The sequence below is a fragment of the Corvus cornix genome, chromosome 1 (genome assembly GCF_000738735.6).
Source record: "Corvus cornix cornix isolate S_Up_H32 chromosome 1, ASM73873v5, whole genome shotgun sequence".
NCBI lineage: Eukaryota > Metazoa > Chordata > Aves > Passeriformes > Corvidae > Corvus > Corvus cornix.
In genome coordinates, this window is record NC_046332.1 from 67,857,405 (window position 1) to 67,874,399 (window position 16,995).

General features: G+C 40.9%; 1 protein-coding gene across 12 annotated transcripts in view; it reads left to right on the forward strand.

Moving 5' to 3' along the window:
* Positions 1 to 249: 249 nt before the first annotated feature.
* The window catches only part of LMO7 (LIM domain 7), a 132,081-nt gene continuing 115,335 nt past the window's right edge, over positions 250 to 16,995 (forward strand). For 4 of the 12 annotated variants that reach the window (XM_039549627.1, XM_039549705.1, XM_039549948.1 and 1 more), the window contains exon 1: positions 251 to 572. In XM_039549627.1, the coding sequence (XP_039405561.1) occupies positions 504 to 572 (69 nt within the window). In that variant the 5' untranslated portion in view covers positions 251 to 503. Of the gene's footprint in view, positions 573 to 16,995 lie in introns of all 12 variants that reach the window. The other 8 variants (XM_039549812.1, XM_039549862.1, XM_039550006.1 and 5 more) reach the window with 6 other exon arrangements.

The following is a 16,995-nucleotide window of genomic DNA, read 5'->3' on the forward strand; positions in this document are numbered from 1 at the left end:
GAAGCCCCATCGGTGCGGAGGTGAGGGAGGCGGCCCGGGCTGCCGGGGCTCCTGCGGCCCCGCCAGAGGGAGGCGGCGGCGCGCTGGGCAGTCCTGGCCGGGCGGGGCGGCAGGTGGCGGGGGCCGGGGCGGCGGGGCCGGCCCTGAAAGGTGCGATTGTCCCCAGCTATTCCTGGTATGCGCCGAGGCGGGAGGCGCCGGGGACGGCCTCCACCGGCCGGGAGCGCAAGGGACGCCGCGTCCCGGCGGGAGGCAGCCGCCACCGCCGCAGGGGTGCGGCCCCTCCCGGGGGTCCCGGCGCTGCCACACGGCCCGCGGCTCCTCGGATTCCTGCGGCCGCGGAGCGCTAGAGAGCTCCCGGGAGGGGGAGTTCCGCGGGGAGGAGGCGGAGGGGGAGGAGACGGCGCGGGCAGCGTTAAAAGGAGGCAGCTGAATGACAGCGGCTGCTCCCGCGCCCCCGCCCCGCCGAGCACCGGCCGCCCCCCGCTCGCTCGCTGCTGGCCATGGACGGGAGAGAGGACGCGGAGTGCGACTTCCCGGCGGCGTTCGCCGAAGCCCGGCGATGGGTGGAGGTGAGGCGCCTCTCGGTCCTGCTGGTTGCCAGCCCCTGGTTACTCCCGGTACCTGCCCGAGACCAGGGTCCCGCCGCGGCCCCCGCACGGCGGAGCGCGCAGCGCGCTCCCGCAGGGCTGCCCCGCCGTCCGGCAGCAGTTCCAGGGACGCGGCCCCAAACTTTGCTTCTTTGTCGGCAGCTGCATACTGCTATTTTTAGAAAGTATCGTGGCAACTTCCAGAGATCTGTCTCTGTGCAGTATCGCCACCGCCCCCTCCTCGCAATCCAAATTAAAGGCTGGCTTGATTGCCCTCCTGTCATTAAGGTTTATAATTTCTTGCCATCTTGTAAATTGCTTCTGTAACACTCGCTCCGAGACAGTCTGAATTAAAGACGCTCCTTCCTGTCTCGAAAGCGTTCAGGACAGAGAGCAACCTGAAATTAACACTCATTTTCTTCTCTCCTATTTTTAAACGTGATTGTCTGACTGCACATAGCGCTTGACGTAAATATCCGTGTTTCTGTATCGTTACCCCGAGTCACACCGGTGCGGTACGTGCTCAAGCGTGGGGAGGGAGCTTGCTCCTGAGTGTACCTGAATATGACCAGGGCAGCATCGGCTGAGAGAGCGAGCCTGATGGCGTGGAAGCTGAGAAATGTTAGGAATACTGAACAGCCTCTCTTTGAGTTGTGGTGTGCCTTTAAAGACGAGCTTTATAGTGCTGGTTTAGATGTATTTTAACATATTAAGCTTATTGTTTTGTGCTTATGCACTTAAGATGAAACTTAATGTCGTCAGAACCACTATCGCAGTAACTTTGGAAGGAAGAAATATTCAAGAAAACGATGTTTGTTACTTTTTACCCCTCATCTTTATAAGCTTGTCAAGACCTCAGTTCAGGTTTCTTTGTTTCCTCTGTAAAACAATGACATCTAGTGCTTAAAATCTATTGAGAATGTTGAACTGAGAGCACCAAAGGCAAATATATGGCAGATGACCTCCACAAGTGTCAGTTTTGTGTCCTCTGTGAACGTAGGTAATTAAAGCAGTCCTGGCTTCCTCATGTGTCAATCTTGTAAGAGCTAGCTGTGAGTTTAAGTAATTAAAGCATTCCTCTCTCAAGTATACCTTTCTTGCATTGCTTTCTTTAAATTGGCAAAGCTTACTTTAAATAGCTTCGTTAAGGTGATGTAATGTTCTCTTTGAAAATCCTATTTTAAGGGTTTGGGGATCTGTTTTAAATATTATTAGATTTTGTATGATACTGGCTGGTTGTACCATTCCTACAAAAGGTTTTGTGTCTTTGCCTGCCAGTAGCATGTGGGAGCACTAGCAAAGTGATGTGAGTGTGAAGTGTGTACTGTTTGTGCAGGGGGGAAAAAAACATATGCTCAGCTTCCCTCATTTCTCAATCTAATTTGTGTGGCTATCTTTTGATATGTGAAAGCTGTTCTCATTTTAAAGTAACTTTTAAACTTACCCCTTGGAGAAGTATTTTATTGTAAAGTGAGTAACTTGCAAACCTTAAGGTACTGATAAACAGGATGCTAGGAATTCCATAATGCTCAAGGAAAATATAAATATATATTTCCCTATGAAATGAGGTTTGTGTTTCAGAAGAACCGTTGTGGTTCTCTACTCTTTACATCCAGATGGATTAAAAGGCCAAGACACTAACCATTTCCGTTGTTGTATGTAAGAGTAATGATATTTTCAGGGTAATGAGACATGTCCCAAGGTTTTCTGAGTCTTGGTGAAACAAAGTGGTGTATACATGATTGAGAGTGAAACTTGGTGAGTCCTAATGGTTAAACAATTAGTTTTGAAAATGAGGAAGATTTCCAAATATTTATGAACTTGAACTTCTGATGTTTTGGTAGGGTTTTGTGTACCAGCTTCTCCCTAACATTAGAGGAAGATGAAAGCATACAGACACTAGCTACTATGTATTTAAAGGAACAAGCCAAAATCTCTTTGTAAACTGTTACTCTTTGCCTTTGCTAATGAAAGCTGTGTTAACATATTTCTGTATTCCAATCAAGATCTCTTTGGACTCTGAGACTTAAAAAAACCTCCAACCTTGAAGCCGAGGGCTTTTTACTAACGGGAATGAGCAGCTGTATCTTTCAGATCTCAAGAGGAGTAAAAAATACCCCAAAACCATAAAAAAAATTCACCCCATATGTTTTTGAAGCTTTTGGTGAGAGAAAACTGCAGCCTGGTCAAGTTCTTTTTCTGCCTGTTCCCAGCTGAATTCTCCATGCTGTAGGGCAGCCATTGGCTCATGGGAACTCAAACATTTGTTCCTAGTTCTAATGCTACAAAAAAAACCCCCCAAGCCCCCTACCCCAAACCTCCAAACAACCCAAACCCTAAAAGGCCAAGAACTTGATTAAGAACAGTAACAACAAAAAATTGCATCTGATATCTGGTGTTACTTAAAGAAAGTCTTTGTTCTTTAATTCAGGTTCATGTTGAGACATAGTTTATGATAATGCAGACAAGGCAGGTCTGTAGTCTTCACAGCAAAAGATGTCTTAAAGTGTGGTCCCCAACCTCTTGTGTTTCATGTGTTGTGAACTGGGAGATGAAGTTGCTTGTCTCAGTTACACTAGTTGGAGTTACTGGGGGAGCTGCCTGTCAAGGATGTCTACTTCTTTGGGGGAAAGAATGGTCATTTTCTGTGCAAAACTCAAGCTCTTCTCAGGTGTCCTTTCTAGAGAACCCAGCACTGGTTTGTGGTGTTGGCTTCTTGCATCTGAGACATCTGGTGCTTTCTGAGCTCTACCTGGAGCAAGTGGTGCTGGTCAAACTCACATGAAGCCCAGCCTTCACTTGTCACCTTAGTGGGGCAGATGGTACATGCTGAGACCAGAATAAAACACTGGAATACCACAACTTGGAAATAGTTTCTCAAAGAAGAAAAGACCAAGGAGAGACCTCATCAGTCTACAACTTCCTCGTGAGGGGAAATGAAGGGCAGGCACTGATTTCTCTCTAGTGACCAGTGATGGGACCCCAGAGAATAGCATGGAGTTGTTTCAGGAGCGTTTAGGCTGGATATCAGGAAAAGGTTCTTCACCCAAAGGTGGTTGGACACTGGAACAGGATCCCCAGGGAAGTGGTCACAGCACCAACCTTGGCAGAGTTCTAGAAGCATTAGGACAATACCCTCAGGCACATGGTGTGACTCTTGAGGCTGTCCTGTGCAGGGCCGGGAGCTGGACTCAATCCTTGTGGATCCCTTCCAGCTCAGGATTTTCTCTCATTCTATGAAAGGTAGAGCTTGTTTGCCAAAGCTAGAAATAGCTGGGTTAAAATTGTTTTACTGTGTTCTGTTCCGTATTACAACTTAAGCAAGCCAAAAGCTGTTCCTCCAAACCAAAGCATTCTTCCCCCAGCTATTAAATATCCCAGACTGCCGAGTCTGTTTTCCTGCCTCAAGATGTGGGAGGGCAGTCTGCCCCTCCCTTTCTGCAGTCCACCACAAAGTTCACCCTTGTGAATGAAGGGGAGACACAGTCCCTCTCCCCCAACACATGCTTCACTCTTTTAGGAGTGATGCCCCTTGAAGAGTTCAAGAGGAAAGAAGTGTGTGCTGTTTTCTTGTAAAATGTCTCAGTTTTTGATTCCTCTTCTGTGTTTTAAATAAATTCTAATCTTCCGGTAAATGTCTATGGTTTGAAATTGTTTGCTAAAGCAACTTGAAACCTGACCCACAAAGTCTGTAAATCTTTAGTTAAAGTGCCTTGAGGTAAATAACGCTTGAATATTTTTCCCCCTGAAGTAGTCAAATGTACAGATCCAGTCTGTGGGAGGGTGGCCAGCAAGCGTGTGCCTGAATGAATTGTTAGACTGAAGCAGCAAAGCTGTAGGAAAGCATGTGGAGCAACTTCAACAAATCCACTGAAGTGAGAAATGAGTGTTCAGCCAAGTAACTATTAATATTGCAAATTATTACAGCTCTTCTTGTGAGCTGAATTCCTTTCTCTAATAACTCCTATAGAGTCAGTCGTTCTGAGAGCTACTAAATCCTTCAGAGACTGTTGTTGAGAGCGTCAGTCTCAGAGTCAGAATCGGGACCCTGGAATCCTGGAATCGTTCCTCACGCAGGGATACTGCAGTAGAAGTCCTTCCTGGTGCTAACACTACCCAGTGATGATGGAGAGAGGTGTTTCACCATGAGGATTTCTATAGCAAGATAATTTTTTATCATGTTTAATGGACAGTGTTAGCAGAAGTAAGCCCAGCCTATCTGGACAGCAACTAAAGATACCTCTGCTGCTCCTGTCTGTCATGACCATTAAGTAGGTAGTGGAATGGTATTTTGAATTCTGTTGTATATTGACAACTGCATGCATTATTGCATTACAGTTGATGCTGGAAAACTATTTGGGGCCTTTTTTTTTTTTTTTTCTTCTTTTTATAGGAGAAAACAAATTTGTACATATACGTGTGCACCCCCTGCCCCCACTCTCTCAAACCTGCTCAGAAGATTGAAAAAGCAGATCTGCAAAGTAGCTTGGTATAAAGAGTATTCTTGAAGATAAAACTTGAGAGCCAGGACAACTTATTGAAATCTTTTGGTTTGGACAAACAGTATAGCAATCAAATCCAGGGAATGGTCTCTGACATGTGGTCACCAAATGTTTCTTTTTTTTTGAAGCTGTTAGAAGTTTGCATTTCTACTGTATATTTTTATGGCTTCTGCAAATGCAGCAAGAGGTCTAGCAGTGATGTTTTCCCTGTATTTGTGTAGCAATCTTACCTCAGTGATTATTTTTTGTTTCTCCCCCAAGCATGAATCTAATGCATACAGTCTGGTGTGGGAGGAATACCTGTAGAGATAGAAGACTAATTTCACTGTTCAAATCCTCTTTTTCTAGGTACCTTTATTTAAATCGAACGAATAATGAAAAAAAATTTTCTTCGGTCTTGGGTATTGTATTCTTGGATAGTCTGTAGAGAGCCAGTCAATATCCTGAATAGTGCCAGAATGAAAGATGTGTGAATGAAATGGGAAAATCTATATATTCTGTTCCCTAAACCATGTTTAATACTGGGTAATTCTGTCAAGTCATAAAACCTGGGTGGGCTGGTTTCTGGAGAACTTCTTACAGCACAGCTGCCAAAGTCCTGGCTCACGTTTACATAAGGGGTGTATTTAACCCTACTTTAGGTGGATGCATCAATATTTTATTACTGTGTGTATATTCTTGGCAATGAGTATTTCATGGAACAAATCTAAGTGTATCCAGTTGATATATAAATATTAATTGATGTATAAATGTACATGTTGTGAAGTAAATACTGTGGGAATTTTAATCCTAGAAATAATGTTCTCTCCATTGCCTGCAGACTATGAAAGTGATGTGGTAAAATGTCATATAATAGGGCTAGCAACAATGTATTGGAGAGGGTGACAGTAATACAGTATGATCTGGCTGAACATTTTTATTCGCTCTGTTACTTTGTCCCCTTGCTTGCAGACCTCAGGAAAGATATCTGTAATATGTTTGAGAGAAAAATGGGACTAATTTTTGCTTGAAATTTTCCTGTTTTCTGCATGGTGGGTTTATATGTTTTCAAGTCTGTATTTGGAAATTTTCAGGGATAATCAAAAGTCTGTCTTCACATAGTCCTGCGTGATAGGCATGCATAGCTTTGAGCTGAGTTCACAATGTAGTTTCCTTTATGAAGTTTCTCTTTGTAGTTTTGAGTGTTGTTTTAAAATTTTGCATGAAAGCAGCATCTGCAGGCACTTTGAGAGAGAATTAACTTGTTGACTATAGAAGTGGGTATATCTTCTATACTGGGGAAATGCATTGCAGCTTAAGGGGAACTACAGGCAATTCTGACCAGGCTTTTGTTTTCTTCTGTTCTGTATTTTGTGGTTAGCAACTAGAGTTACTTGTGGCATTACTTTTGTTCTTTTTCTCCTGTCTTTTTGTTTGTTTGTTTTTTGAACTGTGTCCTTATCTTTTCTGCAGCTTTTTGAGGTCATGCAATTTTTTCTGCCCATAGGTTAGGGAGAAAGTGAGATGATAATGATTTCCATGTTTAGCATGCTTTGCCCCCTCCTCCCCCATTACTGTGCATTCACTTTTAGCACCTTTTCTTTGTCAGGCGCTTTTTTTGGTCCAAATTTTTAAGTTTTTAATGAACACTTGTGCATATTACATTAGAGGGTGACCTTGCTGAGCTTTGGAAAACAGTTGGGTTTTATTGTGTTGTAAGAAACAGATACATTCCAGCTGTTTCTTGTACCTACCACTCCTCCGCTTTAAAGTTCCTTTATCCACTCCTGCAGGACATTTTTTAAAAACAAAACAAACCCCAACCTTTACTGCTTAACAAGACTAATATAACTCTTAACTATCATTTTCTAAGCAGGCTTTCCAGCTACAGCAGTTTAATGAAAAACAGCATGTGCTCTCAAACCCAGTGTACTAGAAAGGCTTCTGCTGGTCTAAGGTGTGCTTGACACACCTCACTTATTATCCAAATTATCTTGGGAGGAGTGTTTTGGTTTTGCTGTTTTTCACATTCTGAATACTGTCAATCCAAGTGAAAATCTAACTCAAAAGGAATGTAGTGAATAAGCTACTTTAAAATAGGTTCTGTGGTTCTTCATGCTGTGAGCTTCTGCAAGACGTTGTGAATTTACCATTTATTATTAGTGCTAATTTTTTATTTTTCCAATGAAAAGAAAGATGTATGGATCTGACTCAATGTGCTAGCTTTCAGTTGGATACTTAGCTGTAAAACTTTCATTTGTGTTATATTGAAAAGAGAAACCTAATTTCCACAGTGTTTTCCATTCATGGTACAAAACATCTGGGATTATCTTAGAAGGGCATGAAGATTATAAGACTTGCTTTATATTTTTTGCCGTTGTTGGCACATGCTGTGCAAATGTTGGCACATTTTTTTGGTACCAGCTCATGTGAAAGTTCCCAGTTTTGTTTCTGGATGTAAGTCAGCTTTCAGTTGTTACTGTTAGAAAAGAACACAATATACTAACTTTGGGAAATAGGTATTACTGTGTTGGCCAAAAAAGTCAAAATCCTTGTAATGTATCAGAGCTCTAAAGGAGTTAGCTCAGCTGAGATCAGTTCAGCTAGCACAAACAGTGAAATCTGTTGTTTGGGCCAAGCTGTCCTCCTACAGTAGATCCCACGACAATGTGGTTTTGTGTTAATGCTGAGATGTTATCCCAGCAAGGTGTCATTGAAACTCCCGTGCTTGGCCTGTGCTTCCCCTGCCTCCTTTTGCTGTTTGTCTGATGTTCTGGTGAGTTTGCTCAGGGGAATATCAGCCTGTTTTATGATATTTGGTATTTGCTTGGCTCCTGAAAGGCAAGGTGGGCACCAGTGCTCCAGCCAGGGAGGAGGAGGGGGTGGTGGTGGAGGTGGACTTTGGCAGCAGCTTGCTGTTGGGTTGCAGCTGACTAGTGGGATGAAGAGAGGCAGACACCTGAACTCAGACAAGCAATCTCTTTCCCTGGAGGTTTCTCAAGTCACCTGCTTCTGCTCATTGCCCAGCTCTCTTCCTTGCATGACTCAGGATCTGTTTGCTAGGTGCCCAGGGTTGAGGTATAAGTTAGACACCTGGATTAGGGAGGCTGGCTTCTAGCCATAAATAACTTCTTCAGGATGAATTTCATAAGGCTTATAAATACAGTTGGAGCTGTTTGAAATAGAAACTCTGCCAGGAGTTTCTGAGCCAAAGTATTTGATATGCTTATACACTGACTTCTACTGTGGAAAAAACAGTCCTTGTGTCTCACTGAGGCTGTGCTGGTTGGGAGGTGGTCCTTCAGAGTTATTGGGATACCTGGCCCAGCAGTTCTGCAGCCATCATCACCTGCCCTTCACAGGGGCAGTCTAATCCCAAAACCAATTTCTAGTGTTAATTGTAGATTCTTTCCTGGAATTGCTTTATTGGCCCTGTTATTTGTTATTTATTTATTAATTTTTCCTTCAGGAAAGAATTGAAAAATCTAGCTTCTGGAGTTTGATCTGAGATTTTCTGTGTGGTCAGATGACCGTGTCAGCTAATAAATCAAGATGTGATAAAGAACAGAAGCAAGTGTGGGATGTTTTTTCTGCTTAAAGGAAGTGGATGAAAAAATGGCCAGTACACCATGGGAGCTCCAACATGCCTTTTTGGGCAGCTGGTGTCAGAATTTGGGGGTGCTGGAAGTGGCGGATGGGTGCACAGTGTCAACTTTTCCTGCCAGTGGTAACGACATAGCCTGGGTCAGTAATGACAGTACTGTGTCAGTTGCTGATGCCTCTAAAAATATGACATAAGTATACTATTTCTATTAGTTAGTATCTGTTTGACATTGAAGGAAGCAGAATGTTAGACTTGATCATCTTTAAAAGTCTTTTCCAACCTTAACAATTCTGTGAAGCCAGATGTCAAAGTGGTTGTGGAGGAGGAAAAATAGAGATCCAGGTTTGCCACATTGGAGGAGTTCTGTAGCAACACCTCTTGCACTGCCCTGAAGTGCTTCTTTGGAAACTATTTACAAATAGGTGAAGCAGGGGGCAAAGGCATTACTGCATTTTTACTCCAGGAAAAACCTTTTCTTCCTTGTGTCATCATGTTCTGTTTGCCTAAACAGTGCCACTGACAAAGTGTACCTTTTCTGATGCATCTGAAAATGTAATCCTAAATGAAATAGGGCAGACATTTGGTTGCCAGTTCTTTTGCGAATACAAGGGGTTGTAACAAAGTGACATTGACTGTCTTAACTAACTGCAAGGGTCTCGCCTTTGTGAATAGGTATGTATGGGGGAGGTGTCTTTGGTTTGTCTTTTTTCTTTTAATGTCAAGTGGGCATCCTCACTGTGAGTTCTAAACATTCAATAAAAAAGCTGCTTGTAGTTGATCTTATTCAGACTGAATGGAAATGGAGTGAGGATGAAGGCGTGAGCTCCAGGTACAGATGGATATCTTTCACAGACATTTGCCTGATGCTGTGGAGGCAAAAAAAATCCCTGATATAATAAACATCGACTCGATGACTATTCAAGAGCGTATTGCTTCACAGCTACAACTCTTATGTGTGGATGAATTTTTCAAAGACAAATCCCCATTAAAATGCACAGGCTGGGTTGCTCACTAATGACCTAGCTTTCATGTGTCTGATAAGATCCCAAAGCCCTCTGTGACTTTGGGGTAGGTCTGGCAAAGTGATCTCAGACTCCAGGAAGGTCTGAATGTCAGGTGTCAGTGGATACGGCTGGGAGCTGTGCGCTCTGAAGAAATGACAGAGAAGAGAGGCTTGGAAAGGGGTGAGGAGAAGTGTGCACCTGAAGTTAGTTGTAAATAACTACTTTTTCCTTCATGAATTTCTTACCTTGTAAGTATTTAAATTGTGACATTTCATAGAATGTGCCAACTTTCTAAGTCTGTGTTGTTTGGGGTTTTTCTGCATTTGTTTTGCATTTAGCCATTTAAAAGATCAGGGGAATGCAGTCTCAGACTGTTCTAAATTTCTGAATGTGTTAGTACACTTTTATTTTTTCACTTGCATATTTTAAAATTAGTATCTCATCTGCTTTACTTACCATGGGACTTCTAAGCCTACTGTTAGACCTTACTGAAAAATGCTTATATATTCATGTTTATGGTTCCTTTTTGTTGTCTTTCTTACCTCTGCAGCTAAGAATTTCAAAAATTGTTTTTGTTCTTTACTGTGGCAACTAAAATCTTGTGTCATTCCATTTTCCAGTGGAATCTTTGATCTTTCCTTGTGAAGACTCTCTTCCTTTGGAAATGATAGTAAAAAGGTGAATGTTCTTTCCCTAAACATATTTAGATATACCACAGTTAAGAAGGAGAATACTATCAAATCCTGTGTGGTTCTCAGTATAGTGGTTAATTTTGTCAGAACACAAAATAATTACCATGCACATTTCAGCAACAAGATTTGGTGTTTGTGTGCAGGCAGGACCCATATTGCCCAGTGATGGTAATGAAGCAGAAGGCTGGAGCAGTGGCTCCCAGCATCTCGGCAGATGTGGCCGCAAGCTGGCAGTAATTCGGTTTCCTGTGTCTGGTGCATTGATGGGTTAGATGTGATCCAGCCATGCAGATTTCCAGTGGTGACTCATCTGATTATATTCTCTTCCCTCTGCGATCAGCGGAGGAGGTAGGATAGAGGAGGATGTCTCCTTGGCAGTAGAAGACATCTCTGTCACGTTACCTTTCTGATATGGGGGAATGAAATGTGGAAAGGATATTGGTGTGTCTCAGCTGTTTCTAAAGGTATGCCAGCCTTCCTCACCCTCCTTTTATGCTTTGTTGTTTCCTTAGAGTGTTATCCCTAACCCAGATGTGCTGTAGCTTGGCCATGTCTTACCTTTATTTTTGCTTTGTTGTGGAGTATGGGAACAGGTGAACATTGTGCACACTCAGCTGAACACACACTGCTCCTGGGGCAGGATGTGGAGATGAACTCTGGATCTCCAGGTTCTTCTTATGTCAACCTCAGTGTTTCTACACTCAAGTAAAGAAGTGTATGTGGGGTTTTTTTTGTTTTGTTTTTTTTTTTTTTTGTTTGTTTGTTTTGTTTGTTTTTTTGTTTTTTGTTTTTTGTTTTGTTTTGTTTTTTTTTTTTTTTTTCTTCTCCCCTGGAGGCAGGAAATATGTATTGCTATTTGGGCAGGGGCATTTTCTACAGACTGCTAGTGGAGGCAGATGTGCCATGCACCATTTTTACCGATTTTTTAATCTATGAATGCATATAATGTTGCTTAGGTTGCATGTAGTGGTTTTAATTTTTGACAGAGATGCAGATTAAGACTTCTGAATGCTTTGACTGTGTCTGCTTACCTGATGTAGGCTGGCAATTGGAAGCAGCATGGCTGCTGTTACACAGAAATCCATGTGAGCCAGTATAGGTCTGGCAAGAATACCCACAGCATTATGCAATATAAATATCCTTTGAGATTAGCTTGCTATGCATTAATTGCAGCCAGACATAGCTCATTGTTTTCTTCATCTAAAGAGCCTGGATCTTGTTCACTTTTTTATATGTTTTGTGAGAGAAGATTTGAAATATGAAACTTGTTTCAGTGTAACTGCTTTTATCTCTCAGGAAGACTTGTTTACCAGAGTAATAATACATAGATGCCTCAATTATTGTAAAAATACAATGGGTGTTCATTTTTTCAAGAGCTTTATAGTCTTAGTTAGAGAATGTATCATCCTTTTCATGAGAAGTGTCTGTCGGAAAAGCTATTCTTGAGAAAGCTGCTTTAAACCCTCTCGTGTTTAGAGATTTGTGGATTTAATGTGCCCTTTCCTTTCCTTTATTAGATGGTAATGCCATATTATAAGAATTAAAGCCCCTGTGTAAATGTTAGTATTATATATCCCCTCCTGTCTACTTTTAAAGTGGTTTTAATCCTGGGATTTGTAAGGGAAATAGGTACATAAGGAACATGCAAATAAAAATCCATCCTGTGCTTGGGACCACTCTGATAGACAGTGTGGTGTATTGAGGATCTTTGCATACAATAAGGAAGACTTTGGGGATTGAAGGTTATTGTAACACCACCAATCAAGTACTGAACACAGCCGCACATTACATCCGTGGTGGTGTCATGTTCCTCAACTTAGTAAGAGAAGTTTTGGTCATCTTCTCAACTTCCACAAGCAGCTCCTGTTTACTGGCTCAGTTTAAACTATCATGTCTTTTTTTACCATAGGTTTCATGGTAATGATGCTCTCTGGTTTTCTGCTAAGAAAAATCTGGTTTTAATATTGAAATCTGAGCTGTGTTTTTTTGGGCGGTGCTTAGAAGTAAGCATGAGGTTTCAGTATGAACTAAAAGTTCAATTGTTTCCTGCATGTAAGTTCCAGGATGCTTTCTATTTTACACTGAATCCAACCAGGATCTGTTGCAGTAGCTCCCAGTGGTCACTAAAACATTGCCTCTGCTGTTATTTCATTTCTATGTGGAATTAAACTGATGTGTTTTGGAATATTTACATAGTGCACTTTTCTCTATTTAACTTTTTAGCATAATTAGGCTACAACACTGTCACAAAAACACAGTTTTGATAATGTGGAATCTTTAATGACCTCTGGAACATTGCATAAATACTGTTAAGTCATAGCTGTCAGGCTGCAGTTGTGGAAAAAAATCTCTGAAGCAATGGTTAGTTTCAGGGGGAGTTATCCAGCAATCAGAAAATTGGTAAAAATGCTATTTTAGGCCTTAAAATCCATTGCTTTTATCCATATTTAGTGTCAGCAAGAGCTTGCTGATGATACTTGTTGCAGATACCACATGGCTGCAGTCCCAGACGATGGGGAAACTGCTGCATAGAGCAAATGAGCAGCTCATGTTCTCCCTCTGCATAGATTCATTACTTGAACCAAGTTACTCACATATATGCAGTCTGGAAATACTAGAGGTCTTTGATCTTTAAAACTTAGTGTTTGAAAATGTAAATTATGTGCTCCTTTTGATCTGCTTCTTAAATTAAATGGTAATTGTGAAAATTACATTTGGCAGTTTTCCACTTAAGGGTTTGTACTTCTCATTTCACACTATGTTAGTTTTAAGCTGTATGTCCTTGCTGGTTTTCCATCAGTGAGTTCTGGTAAGGGGGTGGTCCTTATGTTTCTACATGGCCTAATTATCAGCAGCATGTGTATTAGGTGCTAAGACTTTAACACGCAATTCCTCTAAGCACAGATGCTGGGGATTGTCAGTTCTGCCTGTATATCCATGACTAGGGTAATGGAATCACTAAGGCTGAGCAGTAGAAAACTACGAGAGTTTGAGCTGTGTGTGCCCAGGATGGGAGGCTCTGGCTTGTTCACCTAAGGTGTCGGGAAATGCTTGGGCACGTGCTCCACTGCTGTCTGGTGATGGGTCCTCACAAATATCTGCTGATAGCAAAGTATCAGAAGCTTTTTATCCACGTGCTTCTGTGTTCCTGGACTATTTAATGCTGCCTTTCCACATTACTGGCATCATCTAATCAAAAAACTACTGGATAATTTAGGGCTCCTAAAATGTTGATGAAGCTCATGCAAAGTTCAGTCTTTCCCTTGCATCAGCTTTCTAGTGTGTAGTGGATTTGTCTCTTACTTACCATAAATGATGATAAAGACCTCTCTGCCTTTGTCCTGTTTTCTTATGAAAGGGGCCTTTGAAGTCTGAGGGCCACATCAAACTGCAGTAAGTAACTCACAAGATTATTCAGAAACTTATCTGTGCAATAGGTTCTTTTAAGCTCCTGTTGGTTTAATGCCAACTCAAAATCAGCTGCTAAACTGAAATGAAGTTGCTAATTACTCCCTTAGTAAAATCACTTTGTGTACTTTTCAATTATTAATATTTGTTTGACTCTGCAGAGATTAAATTTGTGGGGGAGAAGGTTCAAGGTGGTTAGTTCTGCATGTCTGCCACAACAGCTCTAAGATGTACTCATGGCTGGAGGATGTTTTCTGTGGGTTTTTGTTTTATTGGGTCTTTTTAGCAGGAGGTAAAGATTCTTTGTTCCAGATCATAAACAGTCTGTGGAGTGGGGTTTTCTGGTTTGAATATCATCATGTGGACATCCTGCAGTAACTCGTGCTACAGTCCCCAAATTTGTCTTGCTTCATATCTCCTGTTGATTACCTTTAGGGATGTTTGCATTAAGTTCAGCATCATGCTGAATTAGCATATTGCTGATTTTGCTGATTTCTGTTTGTCTGTGTGCTGGCAGATTTGAGCATTCATCTCCAGGAATTTGCATAGGATGTTAAACAATCTGATTGCTTTAGTGGCGCCCATCAGAGTGAGGAAATTGCCCAGCTGAGGTGAACAGGAACATCACAACTCAGACCTGCTACAGCAGCCTGCCTGTGAATCTGAACTTTTTCTTTTAAGCACAAAATACAGAGAAGATATTTCCAACTGGTGATAAAAACAGTTGCCAGGGAAAGTGAATTTTAAGTACCTTTCTGAGGTTATGGAAAACATTTACCTTTCGTTTTTGCTTTGGAGTAACCTTTCCTCTTTTTTTTTTTTTTTTTTTTTTTTTTTTTTAAGTAAATAATGGCTTATAAAACCTTCCAGATAAGTTTTCAAAATGCAAATGATCTGTCTTAGGTTTTTTTTTTTTTTAAGCTGGAAATTGGATGCTTAAATTCTACTTCTCTTTGTTGATGTGTGGAGGATTTGGGGTCATCCTTTTTCAAATTTTCTCTTTCCCAATATGTTCCTTTGGCTTCTGCATCCTTTTAGATAAGGAAGACTTGTAGAATTATTTTTAAAAACCCCTAATTTACTTATGCATATGAATTAAAATTATCTGATCAAAATATTTGGGTTGGGAGCACAGGGTGTCACAGAAGCCTTCTGTCCCCTCCTGCTGTGAGGACAGAGACCCCTGCCAGAGAGAGCTGGCTGGGAGTGGGGACCGTGCAGTCTGTGCAGCACCAATTTAAAGATATTACTTTAAAATATCATGTGATGCTGAACTTTTTGTTTGCACTGTTCTTTCGTAGTGATTAAACTAATTTGAAGTCAAGTTAAAGCAAGTCATTAATTAAAGTAAGGAATTTTTGAAGCCCAGATCTTTTTTCTCAGACTTGAACAGCTTGAAACAAGTGAACTCCATAGGTGCCTAAGAGCAAACTTGTATTTCTGGTGAATGATGTAGCCAGTTTTAAACCTCTCTCACTGTTCCTTTAAGGGTAGCCCAGAACTAAATAAAATAAAATAGAATAGAAGACCTTAAGCTTCAGACCAAAGCTTTGACTTTGAATGAATTGCTCAGGATGAAAAGAGAAGAGGTGGGTGTGTTCTGTTTCATGAAATTTAAAAAACAAACAAACACAAAATAGTGTCTGCAGTCAGGAGAGCTGCTTTCCTGGAGCCAGACATTCATAAACATTCTGGAGGTCTTCACTTGTCCCAAAATAATTTCATTTTTAGCCCTGTTTGGGGAGTCTTACAACCTCTTCAGAGTTGAAGGTTTTTCTGGAGACCAGAGCTACAGAGCTGCCATGGCTCCGTGACCCTTTGTGCAGCCTTCCATGTCAGAGCACAAGGGCCAAGGATTTGCTACTTTCTGTAAAACTCAACAGGAACAGGAATCTGATAGTACAAGTCCTTTTTAAGGTGTGAGGATCCCATTTCTCTTGTAACCAGAAAAATAGATAGTTAAATAGCATTATGCCTAATTGTATCCTTCTTTCCCTTCCCTTCTACTGACACTATAGGAAAAGGCTTGACAGTGACATTTCAAACTAAACTTCCTCCTCAGGGACTTGGTTACGAGCAGAAATGTAGGTACTTGTTTGAAATCTTGGGAAACTGAAAGGGCCAAGCTTTAGGCTTAAAGAAAAATGAAAAAGTTGTTCTTATATGATATGTACCTACAGGAAGCCATCAGATGTCTTTCTCAATTTTATGATAAATAATAAATGCTGGGGTTTGGCATTAGATCTTAAATGGTGTTTAAATTAAACACTCGTAGTTGGGTAAAATGGTCTTAGACAGGCTTTATTTTGGTGCTCTAGAGCTAATCACTTACAAATTGCTGAGCTGAGGGGCACAAGTTAATGGCATTCCAGCATCTTAAAATATCCCTTACTATGTCATACTGAAAAAATGTGTATTCTGTGTTCAGATGCTCTGAATCTCACAAATGTTTCATTTCTGTGAAACAAATAGAATCAAGACGGAAGCTGAGTTGATGTTTTGTGTCAGTTACTTTCAGTTATTCTGAACACTGCTGTGTATTTTTGAGTAGCACAGAGATCTTTACAGTGTTTCCAAAATTGCTTTGGAGTAAAAAGCTGCAACAATTTTTCTGCCATAGTATTTTTCCGATGTAGGGGTTTTAAAATATTTTTAATGGAGGTATGGGCATCACAAGTTTACTTGCAAAAAAATTCACTAGACGTCAAAATGTTTACTTCTTAACCCAGTTTCACTTTGTGCTGAGTTTTCAGATACGTTTAAGTAACAATGTCTTCTATTGCAGAGTTTTGCAACTTTTCAAGGATTCAAAGATATTTTGCAGGGATTCTCAACTTACCATTACACTGTTTATGAAGGAAATCTTTTGTTTCATAATAGGATGTCTTCAAATTTATGTTTCTAAATTGTTTTATTGTACTCTTTTTTTTTTTTTTTTTTTTTTTGTAAAATGTGTTTTGGGTAGTTATGTTGTAGCCTTCTTCCTGCATGTAGGTAAGAATATTAACAAGCCTTTTGGTCATTTTATTGGACATTATTTAATTTTAGTTTGCTTTTTCAAAGTAATTAAATGGAAGATGGGTAATTTACTTTTTTGACCCCAAATTTGTCCTTTCACATCTATTGATAAATCTAATATAAATACTGGCAGTGACTTTTCAGACGTATCTCTTGATAGAGACACATATTGGTATCAATTTTGTACATTTTAAAGTG